Source organism: Mytilus galloprovincialis, chromosome 1 (genome assembly GCF_965363235.1).
Source record: "Mytilus galloprovincialis chromosome 1, xbMytGall1.hap1.1, whole genome shotgun sequence".
Taxonomy (NCBI): Eukaryota; Metazoa; Mollusca; class Bivalvia; order Mytilida; family Mytilidae; genus Mytilus; species Mytilus galloprovincialis.
In genome coordinates this window covers 115355138-115373009 of record NC_134838.1, presented here as the reverse complement: position 1 = coordinate 115373009, position 17872 = coordinate 115355138, and the positions used below count along the sequence as shown (strand labels likewise).

At 32.1% G+C, this 17872-nt stretch overlaps 1 protein-coding gene across 2 annotated transcripts in view; it reads left to right on the top strand.

Annotated features, from left to right (window-relative positions):
* LOC143052752 (nucleoprotein TPR-like) overlaps positions 1–17872 on the top strand; it is an 87733-nt gene that overhangs the window by 66400 nt on the left and 3461 nt on the right. Inside the window, exons 51-61 of one of the 2 annotated variants that reach the window (XM_076225869.1) lie at positions 724–768; positions 3027–3110; positions 4696–4839; positions 5733–5847; positions 9228–9394; positions 11590–11684; positions 12249–12334; positions 12733–12828; positions 13337–13442; positions 16533–16588; positions 17701–17793. In XM_076225869.1, coding sequence (XP_076081984.1) covers positions 724–768; positions 3027–3110; positions 4696–4839; positions 5733–5847; positions 9228–9394; positions 11590–11684; positions 12249–12334; positions 12733–12828; positions 13337–13442; positions 16533–16588; positions 17701–17793 — 1087 coding nt within the window. Of the gene's footprint in view, positions 1–723; positions 769–3026; positions 3111–4695; positions 4840–5729; positions 5848–9227; positions 9395–11589; positions 11685–12248; positions 12335–12732; positions 12829–13336; positions 13443–16532; positions 16589–17700; positions 17794–17872 lie in introns of both variants that reach the window. The other variant, XM_076225862.1, reaches the window with a different exon arrangement.

Here is a 17872-nt window from a genome sequence, read left to right as displayed (position 1 = left end):
TTTGGAAAAAGGGAAACGGGGATGTGAAAAAAAAGGGGGGGGGTTTAAATTTTTCTCATTTCAGATTTCATAAATAAAAAGAAAATTTCTTCAAACATTTTTTTGAGAGGATTAATATTCAACAGCATAGTGAATTGCTCAAAGGCAAAAAAAAACTTTTAAGTTCATTAGACCACATTCATTCTGTGTCAGAAACCTATGCTGTGTCAACTATTTAATTTTAGATTTAAAAAGTTTGAAGAAGAAATCTTTAATTGATTTGTAAAATCTTGACATTTGTTTTGTGTAAAAAAAACCCATGTATTGTCAAAAATTTGATCACAATCCAAATTCAGAGCTGTATCACGCTTGAATGTTTTGTCCATACTTGCCCCAACTGTTCAGGGTTCGACCTCTGCGGTCGTATAAAGCTGCGCCCTGCGGAGCACCTGGTTGTTGATTGTTTTGGGAGAATTTATATTTCTTTTATAGAGCAAAACCTGTCTTTTAAAGGTTGAACTAGTAGGGAAGAGATTTGATTTTTTTTTTTGTTTTGTGGCCTTATTGATGCTAAGAGAAATTCTGGAACTCTTCTATTTTTAAACGATTATAACATATTTATATTAAGTTATTTTACATTGTGTTATATGAACACACTAAGGGTTTAATGTTGGACTAAGTTTTATATAAGCCTTATGATGAAATAGAATATTTAAACCATATTTTTAAAATTTTTCTGAACAGACCTTCACAGAAGAAGATATAGCAGGTTCACAACAGCAGTCAGATGTAAGTACAAATTATCCAAATTTTCTCTGTTCGTGTAGACATATGCTTGTTCTTGTTCATATACACAGCCATATATTTGTTCTTGTTCATATACACAGACATATATTTGTTCTTGTTCATATACATTGTCATATATTTGTTCTTGTTCATATACAGTGCCATATATTTGTTCTTGTTCAAATTCATATACACAAACATATGCTTGTTAGTTCTTATGCACAAACATATGCTTGTTCTAGTTCATATGCACAAGCATATGCTTGTTCTAGTTCATAAACCCAGACATACGTTTGTACTTGTTCATATACAGACATATGCTTGTTCTTGTTCATATACACAGACATATGTTTGTTCTTATTCATATACAGAGACATATGCTTGTTCTTGTTCACATACACAGACATACTTGTTCTTTTCTTATACACAGGCATATTCTTGTTATTCTTAAAAATATACACAGCCATATATTTGTTTCTGTTCAGATACACAGACATATGCTTGTTCTTGTCCATAACACAGACATAAGTTTGTTCTTGTTCATATACTCGGACATGTTTGTTCTTGTTCATAAACACAAACATATGCTTGTTTTTGTACATATACACAGACATGCTGGTTCTTGTTCATATAAAAAGCCATATATAGATATAAGAAGATGTGGTGTGAGTGCCAATGAGACAACTCTCCATCCAAATAACAATTTATAAAAGTAAACCATTTTAGGTCAATGTACGGCTTTCAACACAGAGCCTCGACTCACACCGAACAATAAGCTATAAAGGGCCCCAAAATTACTAGTGTAAAACCATTCAAACGGGAAAACCAACAGTCTAATCTATATAAAAAACAAGAAACACGTATAAATTACATAAACAAACGACAACTACTGTACATCAGATTCCTGACTTGGGACAGGTGCAATATGCTTATCATTCTTGTACAAATACACAGCCATATATTTGTTTTTGATCATATACACAGGCATATGCTTATATTTGAAATTATCAGTAATACTCATGTTGTGATATCATCTACTCTGAACATAACTGACAACGATTCTCTCTGAGCACTCTGTCACCCTTCAATACACTGGCTGCTATAATATAGCCAAGGTGCCTAAAAGTGTTGTTAGACACCAACACACAAACGAATTACTCTCAGAATAAAGGATGTGTGATAATATAGAAAAAGATGATGTGGTATAATTGCCAATGAGACAACTCTCCACAAGAGACCAAATGACACAGAAATTAACAACTTTAGGTCACCATACGGCCTTTAACAATGAGCAAAGCTCATACCACATAGCTATAAAAGGTCCCAAAATGGCAAATGTAAAACAATTCAAATGAGAAAAACTAACGGCCTAATTTATGTACAAAAAAAAAGAATGAAAAACATATATGTAACACATCAACAAATGACAACCACTGAATTACGGGCTCCTGACCTGGGACAGGCACATACATACAGAATGTGGCAGGGTTAAACATGTTAGCGGGATTCCAACCCTCCCCTAACCTGGAACAGGGGTGTGACTGTTCAACATAAGAACTAACTATAAAAATCAAAAAAAATCAAGTGAAAAAGCTAAACAGATGGATACAAAAAGAAATAATACACAGAGTGGATGTGGCCAGGTACTTGTACATCCCATCAACAAAACGACATTACATACAGATCTAATAGACTTGTAGTTACTGACAGCTAGTTCAAAGCCACTAACAACTTATAAATAAAATAATGCATCGAAGACTAAATTATCAATCTGTAAACATCCAACATCCAATGGATTTAGAAAAAGACGTCATAAACAGTCAGAGAAAACATGACCTTGTGCAATGCCAAGACATGAACTAAACAACACAAGTACACCAACATGTGTCATTCATACCTACTCATTTAAACTATGGATCCACTTCACACTACGGATAGCTGTAAATCGCAGAGTTATATGAATTCAACAGAGCTAAGTAGCATCAACAATTCACTCACAAAGGCAAAAAAACTTAATGACAGTGACATTAAATGATGAGTTTAAAGAATTTTGGCCTTTGGCTGTCATATAAACAGATTAAATGTGGCTGTATGGAAGCAGTGTAATGGATGATGAAGTATATGTTTATTTATGAATGTATTATCATGATACCATCAGATATACATAATGAAATAAGAAAACATGATATCTATCTTGGTATTCACTATCTGAACAAGTAGTGCATTTGTAATCTTAGTAATAGTGATGTTTTCCTCATCAGAATGTAGACACAGCCAATGTTGAAGAGGAAGAGGTTGATGATGAAGATGGTATTATTATTCTGGATGAAGATAATGAGGAAAGTGTAAGTATATTTATACTAGAAGAATCATCATCTTTAAGGCCACAGCAATTTAATACCTTGTTCGACGGACCCGCCCGCACCTATTTTTTTCAAAACAAATTGTTTTTAATTTTTTTTTTATATTCCTGCTTCCCGCATCCAGAAATGAAATCATGTCCATTTCCTGTGCCGTTTTTTTTGTAAATATTGTAAAAAGATATCAACATTTGTTTTTTAAATCAGTCTAACCTGTACATAACAATTTTAAACATAAGCACCCCATCACACCGTGAAAATATCTGTGATAATATTTGTTTCAGCATGAAACCAATTTATCCCAAGTGGGAGTGCTCCGTCCGATATAGGTAAATATATTACAGCGGAAATACCTGAACAGAACAAAACATTGGTTTCTTTCCCCCTTACTTATATTCCCTACCAAAAGAATAAAAGTACAAAGAACTTCTGAAGGATTTGCCTTCAACTGCAATTATAATGCATGCTGGCGAAACAAAACTCAAAACTATCAATAGCCGCTGCATGTTTATGTACCTGTCCTGATTGATTTATGGGCTTGTCGATCAGCTGTTATCGTTTGTTGATGTGGTTCATTGGTATTTTCCCGTTTGGATATATAAATTAGATAGTTGGTTTTCCTGTTCGAATTGTGTACACTAATAATTTTGGGGTTCCTTATAGCTTGCTGTTTGGTCTGGATCAAAACCCTGTCTAAAAGGCTGTACTTTTACCTGTGTTTGTTATTATCAGGTTGGGAACAACCTTCCCTCCCACATGGGGTCATTTTACTGTTGTAGAAATACCAAGGATTTGTATGGTGCTACTATACAAAACCTTTGAAAACTTTTTTTACTCAAAAAGAGGAGAAGTACATCATATTTTAAACCACTTTTCTAAAAGAGGGGTCCACTTATTTTGAATAATATTAAACTGGGAAAGTAAATGTGTTAACATGGTGTAAGTCCAGAAATATAACAAAATTCTTGGACATGTTTTGACCATTTCATACAAGATAGATATATAGTTCTTTGGGAAAATATGGGCCCTTTTGTACTAAAAAGTGTTTTTTACAAAGAAATATATTATAACTTATATTGACCCCTCATAAAAGGAATATTTATAACATTAAGGGTTGTTCCCAACCTGATTATGACTTAGATGGAGCATTGTCTCAATGTCAGTCACACATCAATAGACCAGATTTAATTATACAATTATTTCTTTGTTAACAGGGAAAAAATACTTCATAAATTAAAGAAATCAAGTTTTAATATTGTCAAAAGCTACTATTTTATGTTTACAAAAAAAAAATTATAATCGCTCGCCTTTACTTTTCAAGCTTCCCCTCAAAAATTTGCAAATTAAATATTTTTTTATTAAAATTTTCAAATCACTCGCTCGCCCCTATTTTTAGAGTCCAAAAATCCATAGAACAAGAAATTAAATTGGTTTGGCCTAAGTATTTTTTTCATTTTTCACACTTGACAACAGTGTACAATATGGTCTTGCTTTTGTGATATACACAGTTTTAGTATAAAAATAATTAATTTTACATTTTGATACAATTTGAAATTAAATTTGAATGCAGGGTGAAGAAGAATATGGAGATGAGAATGAGGGTGATGATGAGGATGAGGTAGAGGAAGAAGAAGTAGATATTTATGAAGAAATGGATGAATATCATGATGCTCAGGAGGGAGATGAACCAATACAGGAAGATGATTATCAAGGGGTACATATCCATATACTGTAAACCAACCTAGATACTTTATTACACATTTAGCCCTTTCTAGCCCATTTTGCAACGATTTAATTTTGCAATTCTCAAATGTACTTTATATTTGCAATATTTTTCTTATCGCAAAAGTCACAAAAATAAATTGCAGGTGAATGTTAGTTGGTTAACAGTTTTATAAAGAATGATAAACAAAGAGGATTTCTAATGCTCCTTTGGGTGTGGAAAATCTAGATGCATAAAATGTTTATTATTGTAATATAATAATGCTGAGTGGAATGTTAAGATGTCAATTCAAAAATAAATCATAGGATTTTTTGGTTAATTTCTGTGAAGCCTAGTGAGATGAATGAATACCTTGTACAATTACTTACAGTTCTTGAAAGATTTAAATAAAACTTATTTGAAAATTTTTAGTTAAAATGTCTTCATAAAGATAAAAAAAACTGTCAAATGAACAATTCTATTGAACTAATGACTAGTGAAAATTTGCTTAGAAAGCACTTATACCTATAGAGTTTTTGATAATGTTTGTATGATATTTTTTAATCAACATCATCTCAATTGAGTTCTAAAACCAGGAATAACTGAAAATTTGTATTGGAGTAATGCCTTGGAAATATATAGTTTTACCTGTAAAAGGCTTTTACCCTTACAGTTTCAAATTAGATTTTTACCTGAAAATTGCTTTTACCCTTACAGTTTCAAATTAGATTTTTACCTGAAAATTGCTTTTACCCTTATAGTTTCAAATTAGATTTTTACCTGAAAATTGCTTTTACCCTTACAGTTTCAAATAGATTTTAATCCAATTTATAAGAAGGGTTTATATTTATTGGAAGTAAGTAACATATTGGTTATCTAGTTATTTATTCATTTGACTATAGCAGGATGGTGATATGGAGGAAGAGGAAGGTTATTCTCAGGAAGATGACATGCAGGCTGATCAGAGAGGAGATGAAGATGAGGAGGAGGAGGATGATGATGATGCTGTAGTTGTTATAGGTCAGATGTCATACTTACTCAGTATTAAGATATACTGTGGTTTCATTCATTTTTGTGGGTACCAACTTTCGTTGTTTGAGTAAAAGTTGCATGTTTGTGGATATTGAATTTCATGGTTTTTGGCAAAGTCTGCATACATTCCCTTAGAAAATTGGTAATTCCTTGAACATTTAAATTGGTGGTTCTTGTGAACTCACGAAATCCACAGAAATTGGTATCCAACAAATATTAATGTATACACAGTATAGCCATTTCTGTCTCATTTTGATCGGCATTGTATTAGAAATTCTGAATCCCTGTTTTTTTTTCAGTTTCAGTGGAATTGCAGATAAATTGATATATTTATATAATATTGTTTATCTCAATTTTTTAAATTGTGTCTTTTTCCTCATTGCAACATATGATGTATGTTTGACAAATTTTCCACACAACCACCTCAATTTCAGTTCTTGTGTTACTTGTTTAAATTCCTCTAAGTTTGGTATTTTTGTCTTGTTTCTACCTTTGATGAATCAACATTTTGACACTCTTAGTAATAGGTTAAAGTCGAGGATAAGGTCTGCTAAATGATAATATTGTAAGAAGTGCTAACATCAACTTATTTTTATAATTCCTTCTTATGTTGTACTGTTATACCACTGTCCCAGGTTAGGGGAGGGTTGGGATCCCGCTAACATGTTTAACCCCACCACATTATTTATGTATGTGCCTGTCCCAATTCAGGAGCCTGTAATTCAGTGGTTGTTGTTTGTTCATGTGTTACATATTTGTTTTTCGTTCATTTTTTTTACATAAATAAGGCCATTAGTTTTCTCGTTTGAATTGTTTTACATTTGTCTTATCGGGGCCTTTTATAGCTGACTAAGCGGTATGGGCTTTGCTCATTGTTGAAGGCTGTACGGTGACCTATAGTTGTTAATGTCTGTGTCATTTTGGTCTTTTGTGGATAGTGGTCTCATTGGCAATCATACCACATCTTCTTTTTAGCTCACCTGGCCCAAAGGGCCAAGTGAGCTTTTCTCATCACTTTGCGTCCGGCGTTAGCTTTTACAAAAATCTTCTCCTCTGAAACTACTGGGCCAAATCAAACCAAACTTGGCCACAATCATCATTGGGGTATCTAGTTTAAAAAATGTGTGGCGTGACCCGGTCAACCAACCAAGATGGCCGCCACGGCTAAAAATAGAACATAGGGGTAAAATGCAGTTTTTGGCTTATAACTCAAAAACCAAAGCATTTAGAGCAAATCTGACATGGGGTAAAAATGTTTATCAGGTCAAGATCTATCTGCCCTGAATTTTTCAGATGAATCGGTCAATCGGTTGTTGGGTTGCTGCCCCTGAATTGGTAATTTTGAGGAAATTTTGCTGTTTTTGGTTATTATCTTGAATATTATTATAGATAGAGATAAACTGTAAACAGCAATAATGTTCAGCAAAGTAAGATCTACAAATAAGTCAACATGACCAAAATGGTCAGTTGACCCGTTTAGGAGTTATTGCCCTTTATAGTCAATTTTTAACCATTTTTCGTTAATTAAAGTAATCTTTTACAAAAATCTTCTCCTCTGAAACTACTGGGCCAAATTAATCCAAACTTGGCCACAATCATCTTTGGGGTATCTAGTTTAAAAAATGTGTGGCGTGACCTGGTCAACTAACCAAGATGGCCGCCACGGCTAAAAATAGAACAAAGGGGTAAAATGCAGTTTTTGGCTTATAACTCAAAAACCAAAGCATTTTGAGGAAATCTGACATGGGATAAAAATGTTTATCAGGTCAAGATCTATCTGCCCTGAAATTTTCAGATGAATCGGTCAATCGGTTGTTGGGTTGCTGCCCCTTTTTTTTTACAAAATCTCCACTGAAACTACTAGGCCACAATCAAGTCAACATGACCTAAATGGTCAATTGACCCCTTAAGGAGTTATTGCCCTTTATAGTCAATTTTTAACAATTTTCATTAATTTGGTAAATTTATGTAAATTTTTACCAAATATAGTTCTCTGTTACTAATGGGCAAAGTTCATTATAGATATAATTGTAAGAAGCAAAATCGTTCAGTAAAGTAAGAACTTCAAACACATCACCATCACCAAAATTCAATTTTGTCATGAATCCATTTGTGTCCTTTGTTTAATATGCACATAGACCAAGGTGAGCGACACAGGCTCTTTAGAGCCTCTAGTTTATATTAGTGTATACATAAGTTTAATGTAAAGGATAAATGACTGTCTGGAAGAAGTGATCTGACTTCACCCAATCTTAACAGTTCAGTGATTAGATTGAAATAAGGACCGTCTGTTTTTGAGAAACTACATATGATAATTTGCATGTAGGTTCATCATAATGACTGCATGTCTTACTGATGGCATTTGACCTTGCTCTCCTTTTTAAAAAAATGTATTGTTATTCAGTTATTGCTACTGTGGATTCATTTTTATTCGTGGTATACCAATTTTTGAGGGTTTCGTGGGTCACAGCGAACCACGAATTTAAGAATTCAACGAAGAATAATCCCGAGAAATGTGTATGGAGTTGGATGTTTATTTCCGGTTATGTTATGCAGTTCTAGTATAGTGTTGACTAGCGATAAACATTGTAACATAACACGTGATTTTTATTGAAAGAAGATACAAGTATTTTGATTAAATATATCGAATATCAGTGATAATTTACTTTTTAAAATTGATTAAAACTGTTCATGGAAAATAACTGCAAGTTGTTAATTACCGTGTCATAGTTTGGTTTACCTGTGATTAAAAATCAATAGGATTAAGTACGGGGATATTGCCCGTAGGTAATATTGTTTATGACAGGAACATTTATTTTCACAACTTATACTTATATCACTGTTTATTGTATCGTGATTAGGGAAATTAGCTTTCAATTGTAAAGTTTTGAATGCCTTATAGAATTCAGACAAGAATTTATAAATTGTAAAACAAACAAATAATTAGTTGTCTCTGCCCATTATTGTAATCGAAGTTATCAATGAACACTTTAACCTAGAATGACCAATTAAGCGAGGATTTTGACAATTCAAAACTTTTTCAATGAACTCCTTCTTTTTTGTTTTGTTTTATTATTGATCGAACCAAGGATGTTATATGATCTTCTAAATCAAAAAGAAATCCACGAATTACGTATCTAATTTTTTTTGTTGTAATCAGCGATCCATGAATTTACGTATACCACGAAACGTCTTTTTTGCTCCATCCACGAAAATTGATACCCACGAAAATAAATGAATCCACAGTATTTAACAACAGGTGTAACATTAAAGTGTGCTAACTATTCATATATATAGGAACGATAGTAGTAGTATAAAAATATAAAAAGTTGATAATGAAGCCTTTACAAAGTTGATTTATTTTATAGAGAGTGATGAAGAGGATTCTAGAATGGAGGCTCAAGAAGTGGAAAACCAAACTACAACACAGGCAAATACAGTTTCTGTCCAACCAGTGATGCTACAACAACAGGCTCAACCAATCGAAAGACAAACATCTGTTACTAGGGCACAGTTAACGCCCTTTATAATTGGGGTAAGATGACATTCTAATGCAATTAGTTTGTAACGATGATTTTCATTGGACGTTGATAAATATTTTGAGGGGTTAGATTCCACGTTCTACCAGTCCGTAACTAAGAAAGCCACCATTTTGAATTCCGATTTTTTTTGGGATATGTAATTTCTCAAAAAATAAACAAGATATTCACATTTTGAGTGTCAAAACCTTCTTTTTGTATATATTGAAATCATTATGAAGCGTACGAAAAGTAGAAATACGTTTAGTATTCATGTTTGACATCCAGATTAAGCACATGACGTCACATTGTTAAGATGCCAAAGACAATGCGACAGTTTCGCGGACTTTTTCATGTATGCCATTTTTAAGCCAAAATATTTATTAAATGACATTTATTTTTAGATGCGGCATTAGAATGGAGATAACTGTATTGTATTTTAAGCTTGGCCTTCGTAAAACTTGATTTTACTGTCGCAAATATCCGTTTACCTATCTCCGCTCCCCGTCGCTAGGTAAACTCAATTTGCGACAGTAAAATCTACGTTTTACGAAGTCCAAGCTTAAAATACAATACAGTTATCTCCTAATTCCTAATCCTTTATGTCAATATTGTTACATATGCAGCGTCAGGTCCAAGGATCCGGAAATTTTTTCACCTAATTTCGGTCATTTTCATATAATTTAAATGCTGGTGCCCTTTTCAAAAAAGGATTGTCAAAATCTCATAACTGCAAGAGTATGCTCATACTTGTACTGGGTAGCATCATCAAACTTGTTTCACTGTTGCATCTATAGCATTTACTTCATGATTTATCCTTCCATTTTCCTAAAATCAATCAAGAGCATTTAAGGGAAGGCAACAGCTTAAAAATAATATGATTTTAATGACTCAAAATGATAAATTTCTCAGTCATCGCTTACGTTTCTTTCGATTCTGAAGTCGAAATTCAAACCGGATGTAATGCGACAATACTAATACGAACAATTCCGGACTCATTTCTGAGATTAGTTTTGTTTATCAAATTCACAGATTTTTTAATATTTTACCTTTAATAGTGTGAGAATATTAATGAAAATAGTTGCACTTGCTTTATTTAGCATGAAATCATTTTAAATTTACGATTTAGTGTCTAATCTGCAGAAGAGAATTTCAGGCATGCGTATTACATAGTAAACAAAGCATGTGTATTAGTAGTGAAAAAAATACTTTTTTCTACGTAAATTAAATCAAGTTTTAATTTAATTTTAAATCATAATTGTCTTAGCTGAAAAGTAATTAAATTATGAAGACAGTTGGTATGGAATTTTAATTTCTTTATAATATTAGTTCGGAGCTTGTGGTTAATAGCCAGGTGTGAATTAAAAACACAGGTAAAGAGATTAGCGATCATTAGCCAATAGCTCCCCGAGGCATTAATATAGTTATTAGGAGGGCCCTCAGGATTATAACACTTTACTGAAGTGACAGTTTAATTACATAAAATCGATAACAAAACAAAAATATGTTCAAAATGGGGATTTTGAAACTCGATCTTAAAGAAATGACCGAAATTATTTCTGTTGAAAAATAAAATTTGACCTAAATCCCAATGAATCATTTAGGACTTTTGAGTTTCCAAATCGGTCATGTCTGGCATATATGACCGTTTCCGGACCCTTGGTCAGGTCTTAAAGCACTATACCAAGTAAGATTGAGGAAAATTAGCACTGGAACCTTATTTATAGTTCATGTCTTGGTTTGTTGTTCAAACGTTTCTTTGATATAGAAATCCTATATTTTGGTTATTCTTTTAGAGTAAGAAAAAGTGTATAACAAAAACACCAAACTGCAATGCAAATTCTGAAAAAGGGTAAAAAAACTGACACAATCAATTAACAGAAAAACAACTGTCATATTCCTTACTTGGTAAGGCATTGTCGGAAGAAACCAGGTTTTATAGCTGACTAAACCTCTCAATTGTATGACAGTTGTTTGTAGTTCCGTTATATTGAAAGCAGTGATGTTTAAAAAGGAAAAGTCTCAGGTTAGGGTTAAGTTAAGGAATGAGTAATTCTAGGATTATTATGGTTGTGATAGATGATGCTATTTGAATACCAGTATTGTCTTACTGGTATCTATTCTTGAGCCAAATACTAGTTCTGGTTATTTGAAGGCGCACTTCATTGATATAAATAAGGAGAATAAGCCGATATTTTGATTTTGTATATAGAGCCAAGGATATGAAGATGGAGAGGATGGAATAGTACCCAGTACACCAACCTTATATATACCTATGAGAGGGGACGGATTTGCTGAAGCTATCAGGTATACACCAGATTGTTATTATAATTCATTGATAAAATATTGATATGTTGATCAAATGTTAAGTACTGGAAAAGAACATCAGCAATTATTTGGTTTAAATTCCAAATTATTGCTGATGTTCTTTTAGAATTTAAACCTAATACTGTGGAATGATATGTGCACTCTTAATACTGTAGTGTAACATTGTAGGATACTGTGAAGAAAAGCAATCATGAATTTTACATGTCGATTAGTTTTAAAATTTATACACACAGTCATACAGGTACTCTAAGACAGTATCGTTACCGGTAAGTCTTGCTTAGGTTTAAAATGAACTCATTTGAAAAGATGTTTTACCAAAATCTTTTGAATTGGCTATGTATAAGGTTTCTTTACCACTGACAAAGTGTTCTTTACAAATAGATATGATTGCCAAGAGAAAAGATTTGGAGCTTAAATCCCAACTAGATGTACTGTAAAATGCTGCCACCCTGTTTTATTTTTTTTTACACCACATAAATACTTAAAAATGTTGAATTTTACAAAACAGTGATTTATGGTAGTAAAAGCTGAATTATTTTACAGTTCACCAATGGTACAGCAGAGATTTACATTCGGATTGTCATCGTCAGAGAGTCATTCTGACTTGGCTCAATTAGAATCACAAAGAGGTTTGTTTAACGTGTAATGAAGATAGGAAGTTTAATGTAATCAAAAAGATATATCAATGTTTGGTATACATAAGAATCAGCACAAGGGTTTATTTAATGTAAAAGAAATATGTTTTTGAAGTGATAACTTTTTTGTTAACTGTAGATGTTTCGGTGAAAAAGAATGAATGTCTGTTTAAACATGATAATAATACATGTTAATTAATCAATCAATCAGTTAATAGTTCAGGTAAAATATTGAACGATAAGAAATATAAGATATCAGATTTTGAGCCGTTTTTAGCATTCTTAAATGATTGGTGAACAGAAATTTTGCAAATAGATTAATTGTTTTGGAGTAAGTTAGAGTATCTGTTGTATAATTTTTAGTAAGTAAGGGTTATTTTTTCTATTTTCAGCCTGTGGAATGGATGATACTCGTATGGACTTATCACAGTTACAGGAGGGTAGTGGAAGAAGTGTACCTAGTACTCCACTGAGGACCACAGCTCCTGGTAGGTCTACAGTGGAATCAAATATAGTTAGGGATATTAATGTGTGTATCATAGAAGATGGAAATATATCATGGGATATAAATTTTTAACCAAGAAGATAAAATATATATAATCAGATATTTGAATTTATTCCAATTTATTCCAACAGTTAATTTTACAATTGGACTAATTCTCTCTTAGGTACAATACATATGAATAGGAGATATAGGTACATCATGCATCAGTTTTAAAATATCAAAAATATGGTTGCTTAACTTTAACAATTGAACATGTGGTCTGATGTGAGTCCAAATAAAATAGTAGGAAAATTTGTAAAACTTTTATAAATTCCTTCATCATTTAAAGTTGCCTCCATGACAGCCAAGGTAGCTGAAAGTGGTGTTGAAACACCAAAAACAAACAACCAAACATACACAACCCTTGTTTTCCTGTGTGAAAATGTAAATTATATGTATAAGCTTTAATTCTGACCTATCTAGATGAATACAGTGATACTTGTATATTTTAGTATCAATCAGTGAGTCAGCCTTGGCAGCAGCTGCAGCAGCCAGCCAGGCAGCCACAGAATCTACTCAAGGAACAGAGGAGGGTCATTCTACACAAGATGTAACAGGGTTTGTATATGAGAACAAATAAATTAACAGTACTAACTATGGAGTAACAAAAGATTTCCTCAATGGTTTAGGGGTTTGTTTTATAAAAAAAAACCAGCAAGAGCCCAAAAGAGTTCAAAATAAATTTCTTTTCATTAACTTTTGAAGATATAAACTAATATTTTATGTTTTAATACCAATATAAAAGTTGCATGTACCAGAGGTTCCAGAATTCTAAGATTTTCCTTAAGGTAAAAAAAACAACAAAAAAATGTATTGCACGCTTTTCTTGCACTAGACAAGTCTTCAAAAATATTCATGTGAGGGCGTTTCTCTTGGAACAGAAAAGCAACACTAAATTTTTGAATTATTTAACACTGTTGATAAACAAATCAAGAGATGTTTGGTTAAAATATCGTTGAACTTCTGTTTATTGGGAGAAAAACAAATATCAAGAAAAAAGTGTTATCTTCTGAACTGTTAGGAATTTGTATTTAAACCATGGATTGTACCCACTACTGGTCTTAGAACCAGTTACTGATAGAAATTGAAAACTTCATTTCAAAGATTGTCAATAGGAACCCCTTTTGGAAATAATGTTGCACTGTAGTAAGGGTTACAAAGAGTTGAGTTCAAGTTAAACTAAACAGTATTAATTAAGCCTTTAAAGGAGTAGGTCCAATAAGACCCCTTTTTGGCCCCAAAATATAGCAGTTTTTATACGACCGCAAATTTTGAAAAAATTTTCGTCGTATATTGCTATCACGTTGGCGTCGGCGTCGTCGTCGTCGTCGTCCGGCGTCCGAATACTTTTAGTTTTCGCACTCTAACTGTAGTAAAAGTGAATAGAAATCTATGAAATTTTAACACAAGGTTTATGACCATAAAAGGAAGGTTGGTATTGATTTTGGGAGTTTTGGTCACAACATTTTAGGAATTAGGGGCCAAAAAGGGCCCAAATAAGCATTTTCTTGGTTTTCGCACCATAACTTTAGTTTAAGTTAATAGAAATCTATGAAATTTTGACACAAGGTTTATGACCACAAAAGGAAGGTTGGTATTGATTTTGGGAGTTTAGGACCCAACAGTTTAGGAATTAGGGGCCAAAAAGGGACCCAAATAAGCATTTTTCTTGGTTTTCGCACCATAACGTTAGTATAAGTAAATACAAATCTATGAAATTTAAACACAAGGCTTATGACCATAAAAGGAAGGTTGGTATTGATTTTGGGAGTTTTGGTCCCAACAGTTTAGGAAAAAGGGGCCCAAAGGGTCCAAAATTAAACTTTGTTTGATTTCATCAAAATTGAATAATTGGGGTTCTTTGATATGCCGAATCTAACTGTATATGTAGATTCTCAACTTTTGGTCCCGTTTTCAAATTGGTCTACATTAAGGTCCAAAGGGTCCAAAATTAAACTTTGTTTGATTTCATCAAAAATTGAATCCTTGGGGTTCTTTGATATGCCAAATCTAACTGTGTATGTAGATTCTTCATTTTTGGTCCTGTTTTCAAATTTCAAATTCTACATTAAAGTCCAAAGGGTCCAAAATTAAACTAAGTTTGATTTTAACAAAAATTGAATTCTTGGGCCTCTTTGATATGCTGAATCTAAACATGTACTTAGATTTTTGATTATGGGCCCAGTTTTCAAGTTGGTCCAAATCAGGATCTAAAATTATTATATTAAGTATTGTGCAATAGCAAGTCTTTTCAATTGCACAGTATTGTGCAATGGCAAGAAATATCTAATTGCACAATATTGTGAAATAGCAAATTTTTTTTTAATTAGAGTTATCTTTCTTTGTCCAGAATAGTAAGCAAGAAATATCCTATTGCACAATATTGTGCAATAGCAAGAATTTTTTTTAATTGGAGTTATCTTTCTTTGTCCAGAATCAACTTAAATCTTTGTTATATACAATATACAATGTATATACACTTTTTACTACCAACTGATAAATTTAAATAATCTTTACCATTCAGTGATAACAAGCAGTTTTTTTACATCTTAATATTTTATGATGTATTTAAATGAGTAGTTATTGTTGCAAGCTCCATTAGAAATTTGAATTGATATCAGTTTTGAAAAAGGGAAACGGGGATGTGAAAAAAAAGGGGGGGGTTAAATTTTTCTCATTTCAGATTTCATAAATAAAAAGAAAATTTCTTCAAACATTTTTTTGAGAGGATTAATATTCAACAGCATAGTGAATTGCTCAAAGGCAAAAAAAACCTTTTAAGTTCATTAGACCACATTCATTCTGTGTCAGAAACCTATGCTGTGTCAACTATTTAATTTTAGATTTAAAAAGTTTGAAGAAGAAATCTTTAATTGATTTGTAAAATCTTGGCATTTGTTTTGTGTAAAAAAAAACCATGTAATGTCAAAAATTTGATCACAATCCAAATTCAGAGCTGTATCATGCTTGAATGTTTTGTCCATACTTGCCCCAACTGTTCAGGGTTCGACCTCTGCGGTCGTATAAAGCTGTGCCCTGCGGAGCACCTGGTTAAAAATTGTTAAAATGTAAACTTTTAGTTATTTATTGGAAAGTAGAATGCTTCTGCTACATAAATATGGGCTGTTTTTGACAATACAATGGACAAATATCGGGTACTAGCATCATTAAGTCATGCTAAATTACTGAAATCTTCACAATTTTAGCATTTTAGTTAAATTTTAGATGGTTTCCGTTTTAAATGAAAGTGGCCGCATTCGTGTTCATTCTCAATATTGAAATGTAAGTTGTATTTGATGATAATACATAACATATATAAAGGTTGAGGATGAACACAGATCGGCTACTTTCATTTTTGACAAAAATCATCTGAAAAGTGACATTTTTTGGCATACTTGATAGATTTTTCATATTTAAGCTTAAATCGGAGCGTTTTTTAATGACTATATCAGTTAAAATCTTTCACATAAACTAATTGAATCAACTGAAATAGACACAAGTGTTTAAAAAGTGTGCAAAATCTTTCGTCAGATGAACCTGAAATTTGAGGCCAAAATCGACCCTTACCGGATTTACTCCTTTATCACTTCAAACTAGGCCAGAAATAGCTAGACTGTCTGACTAGTCATCTGTTTGTGTATTTTATAGAATTTTAGAAGAACAGACAGAACCAGACTCGACAGATACAGGGGACAATGCTCAAGGTAAAAAGATTATAAAATTATTTATTGTAAATAATTTAAAAACTGCATCCTGGTAATTCAGAAATTATTTTGAGGTTTTTATGAATGCTAATTATGCTATTGTGTGAGAATCACAAAAATAAAAACTCATATTTCTATATCTGATTCATATATATGAACGCAGATTTTTATTTAATGGCAATAATTAATCTGGTCTTATTATTCATTCTTCACAAATCTGAAAAATAAATGCTAACAAAAATTTCTGAATTTTAAAGTAGCATATTATCTCTTATTGTACAAAGGAGTAATTAAGGCATAGTTTGGGCCCAAGAAAATAAAATGTTTGATAACTATTTCAAATTGGCACATAATGTTTAGAAATGCATAGGGGCAAGAAATATAAATGAAAAACATAAAAAAAATTATCTGATGACGTCACAATTAGGTCATAATGTATACTATTTTCACAAAAACGATGAAAAATTCAGAATTTATTTCACCAAATATAAAGTTGTTTCTTGGGTGCACACATACTTTTTCAATCTAAAATATACTTCAAATTTGATAAGAAAAACAAGGAAAATCATGAAATTTAACAAAATATGCAAATTAAGTCATGATTTGTTGCCATGGTAATTTGTTCGATGTCAAATTTGTTTTGTTTTTATTAGTACCTTATACCTTAGTTGAGTTTTCAGTAATTTAAGAATATGTATGATAACTTTTAAATTTGCAGTAATTTTTGGGCCAAATAAGGGCCTTATTGCCTCTACTCCTTTATTTGTTTCCAAATTTATAAAATTATAATGTCCAACATTAATTCAGATTACCAATGTTGGTTAATCAAATATTTTTTTTAAATGTCGGGTAGCTGAGTTGTGTGGACAATTATCCAATATTTACCTGATAATGTCCAAGTACCTGTGGAAATTGCAAAAAAAAAAAATATGGATATTTTACAAATTTTAAAAATAGATAAATTGTTGATGGTAGATACTAGCTGAAAACATCTTTATAATATAATTGATGGTTACACACATCCTGTCCACAACTATTGTTTTAGTTGCAACTAGCATTCAAGTCCGACATCATTCAAATGATCAATTTAAGATTTTTTTCAATAATTTCAGGAGTAGATGATACAGATGGCCAGCCAGGAACATCAGCTGACTGTGGAGAACAAGATGGTACATCTAGAGACGACACGTCTGATAGATCAGATGGTAAACATTTATATACCCTTTAAAGAGTAAGAGATGTGTTAATGAGTTAGTAATCCAATACAAAAAGACACCTAGAAGT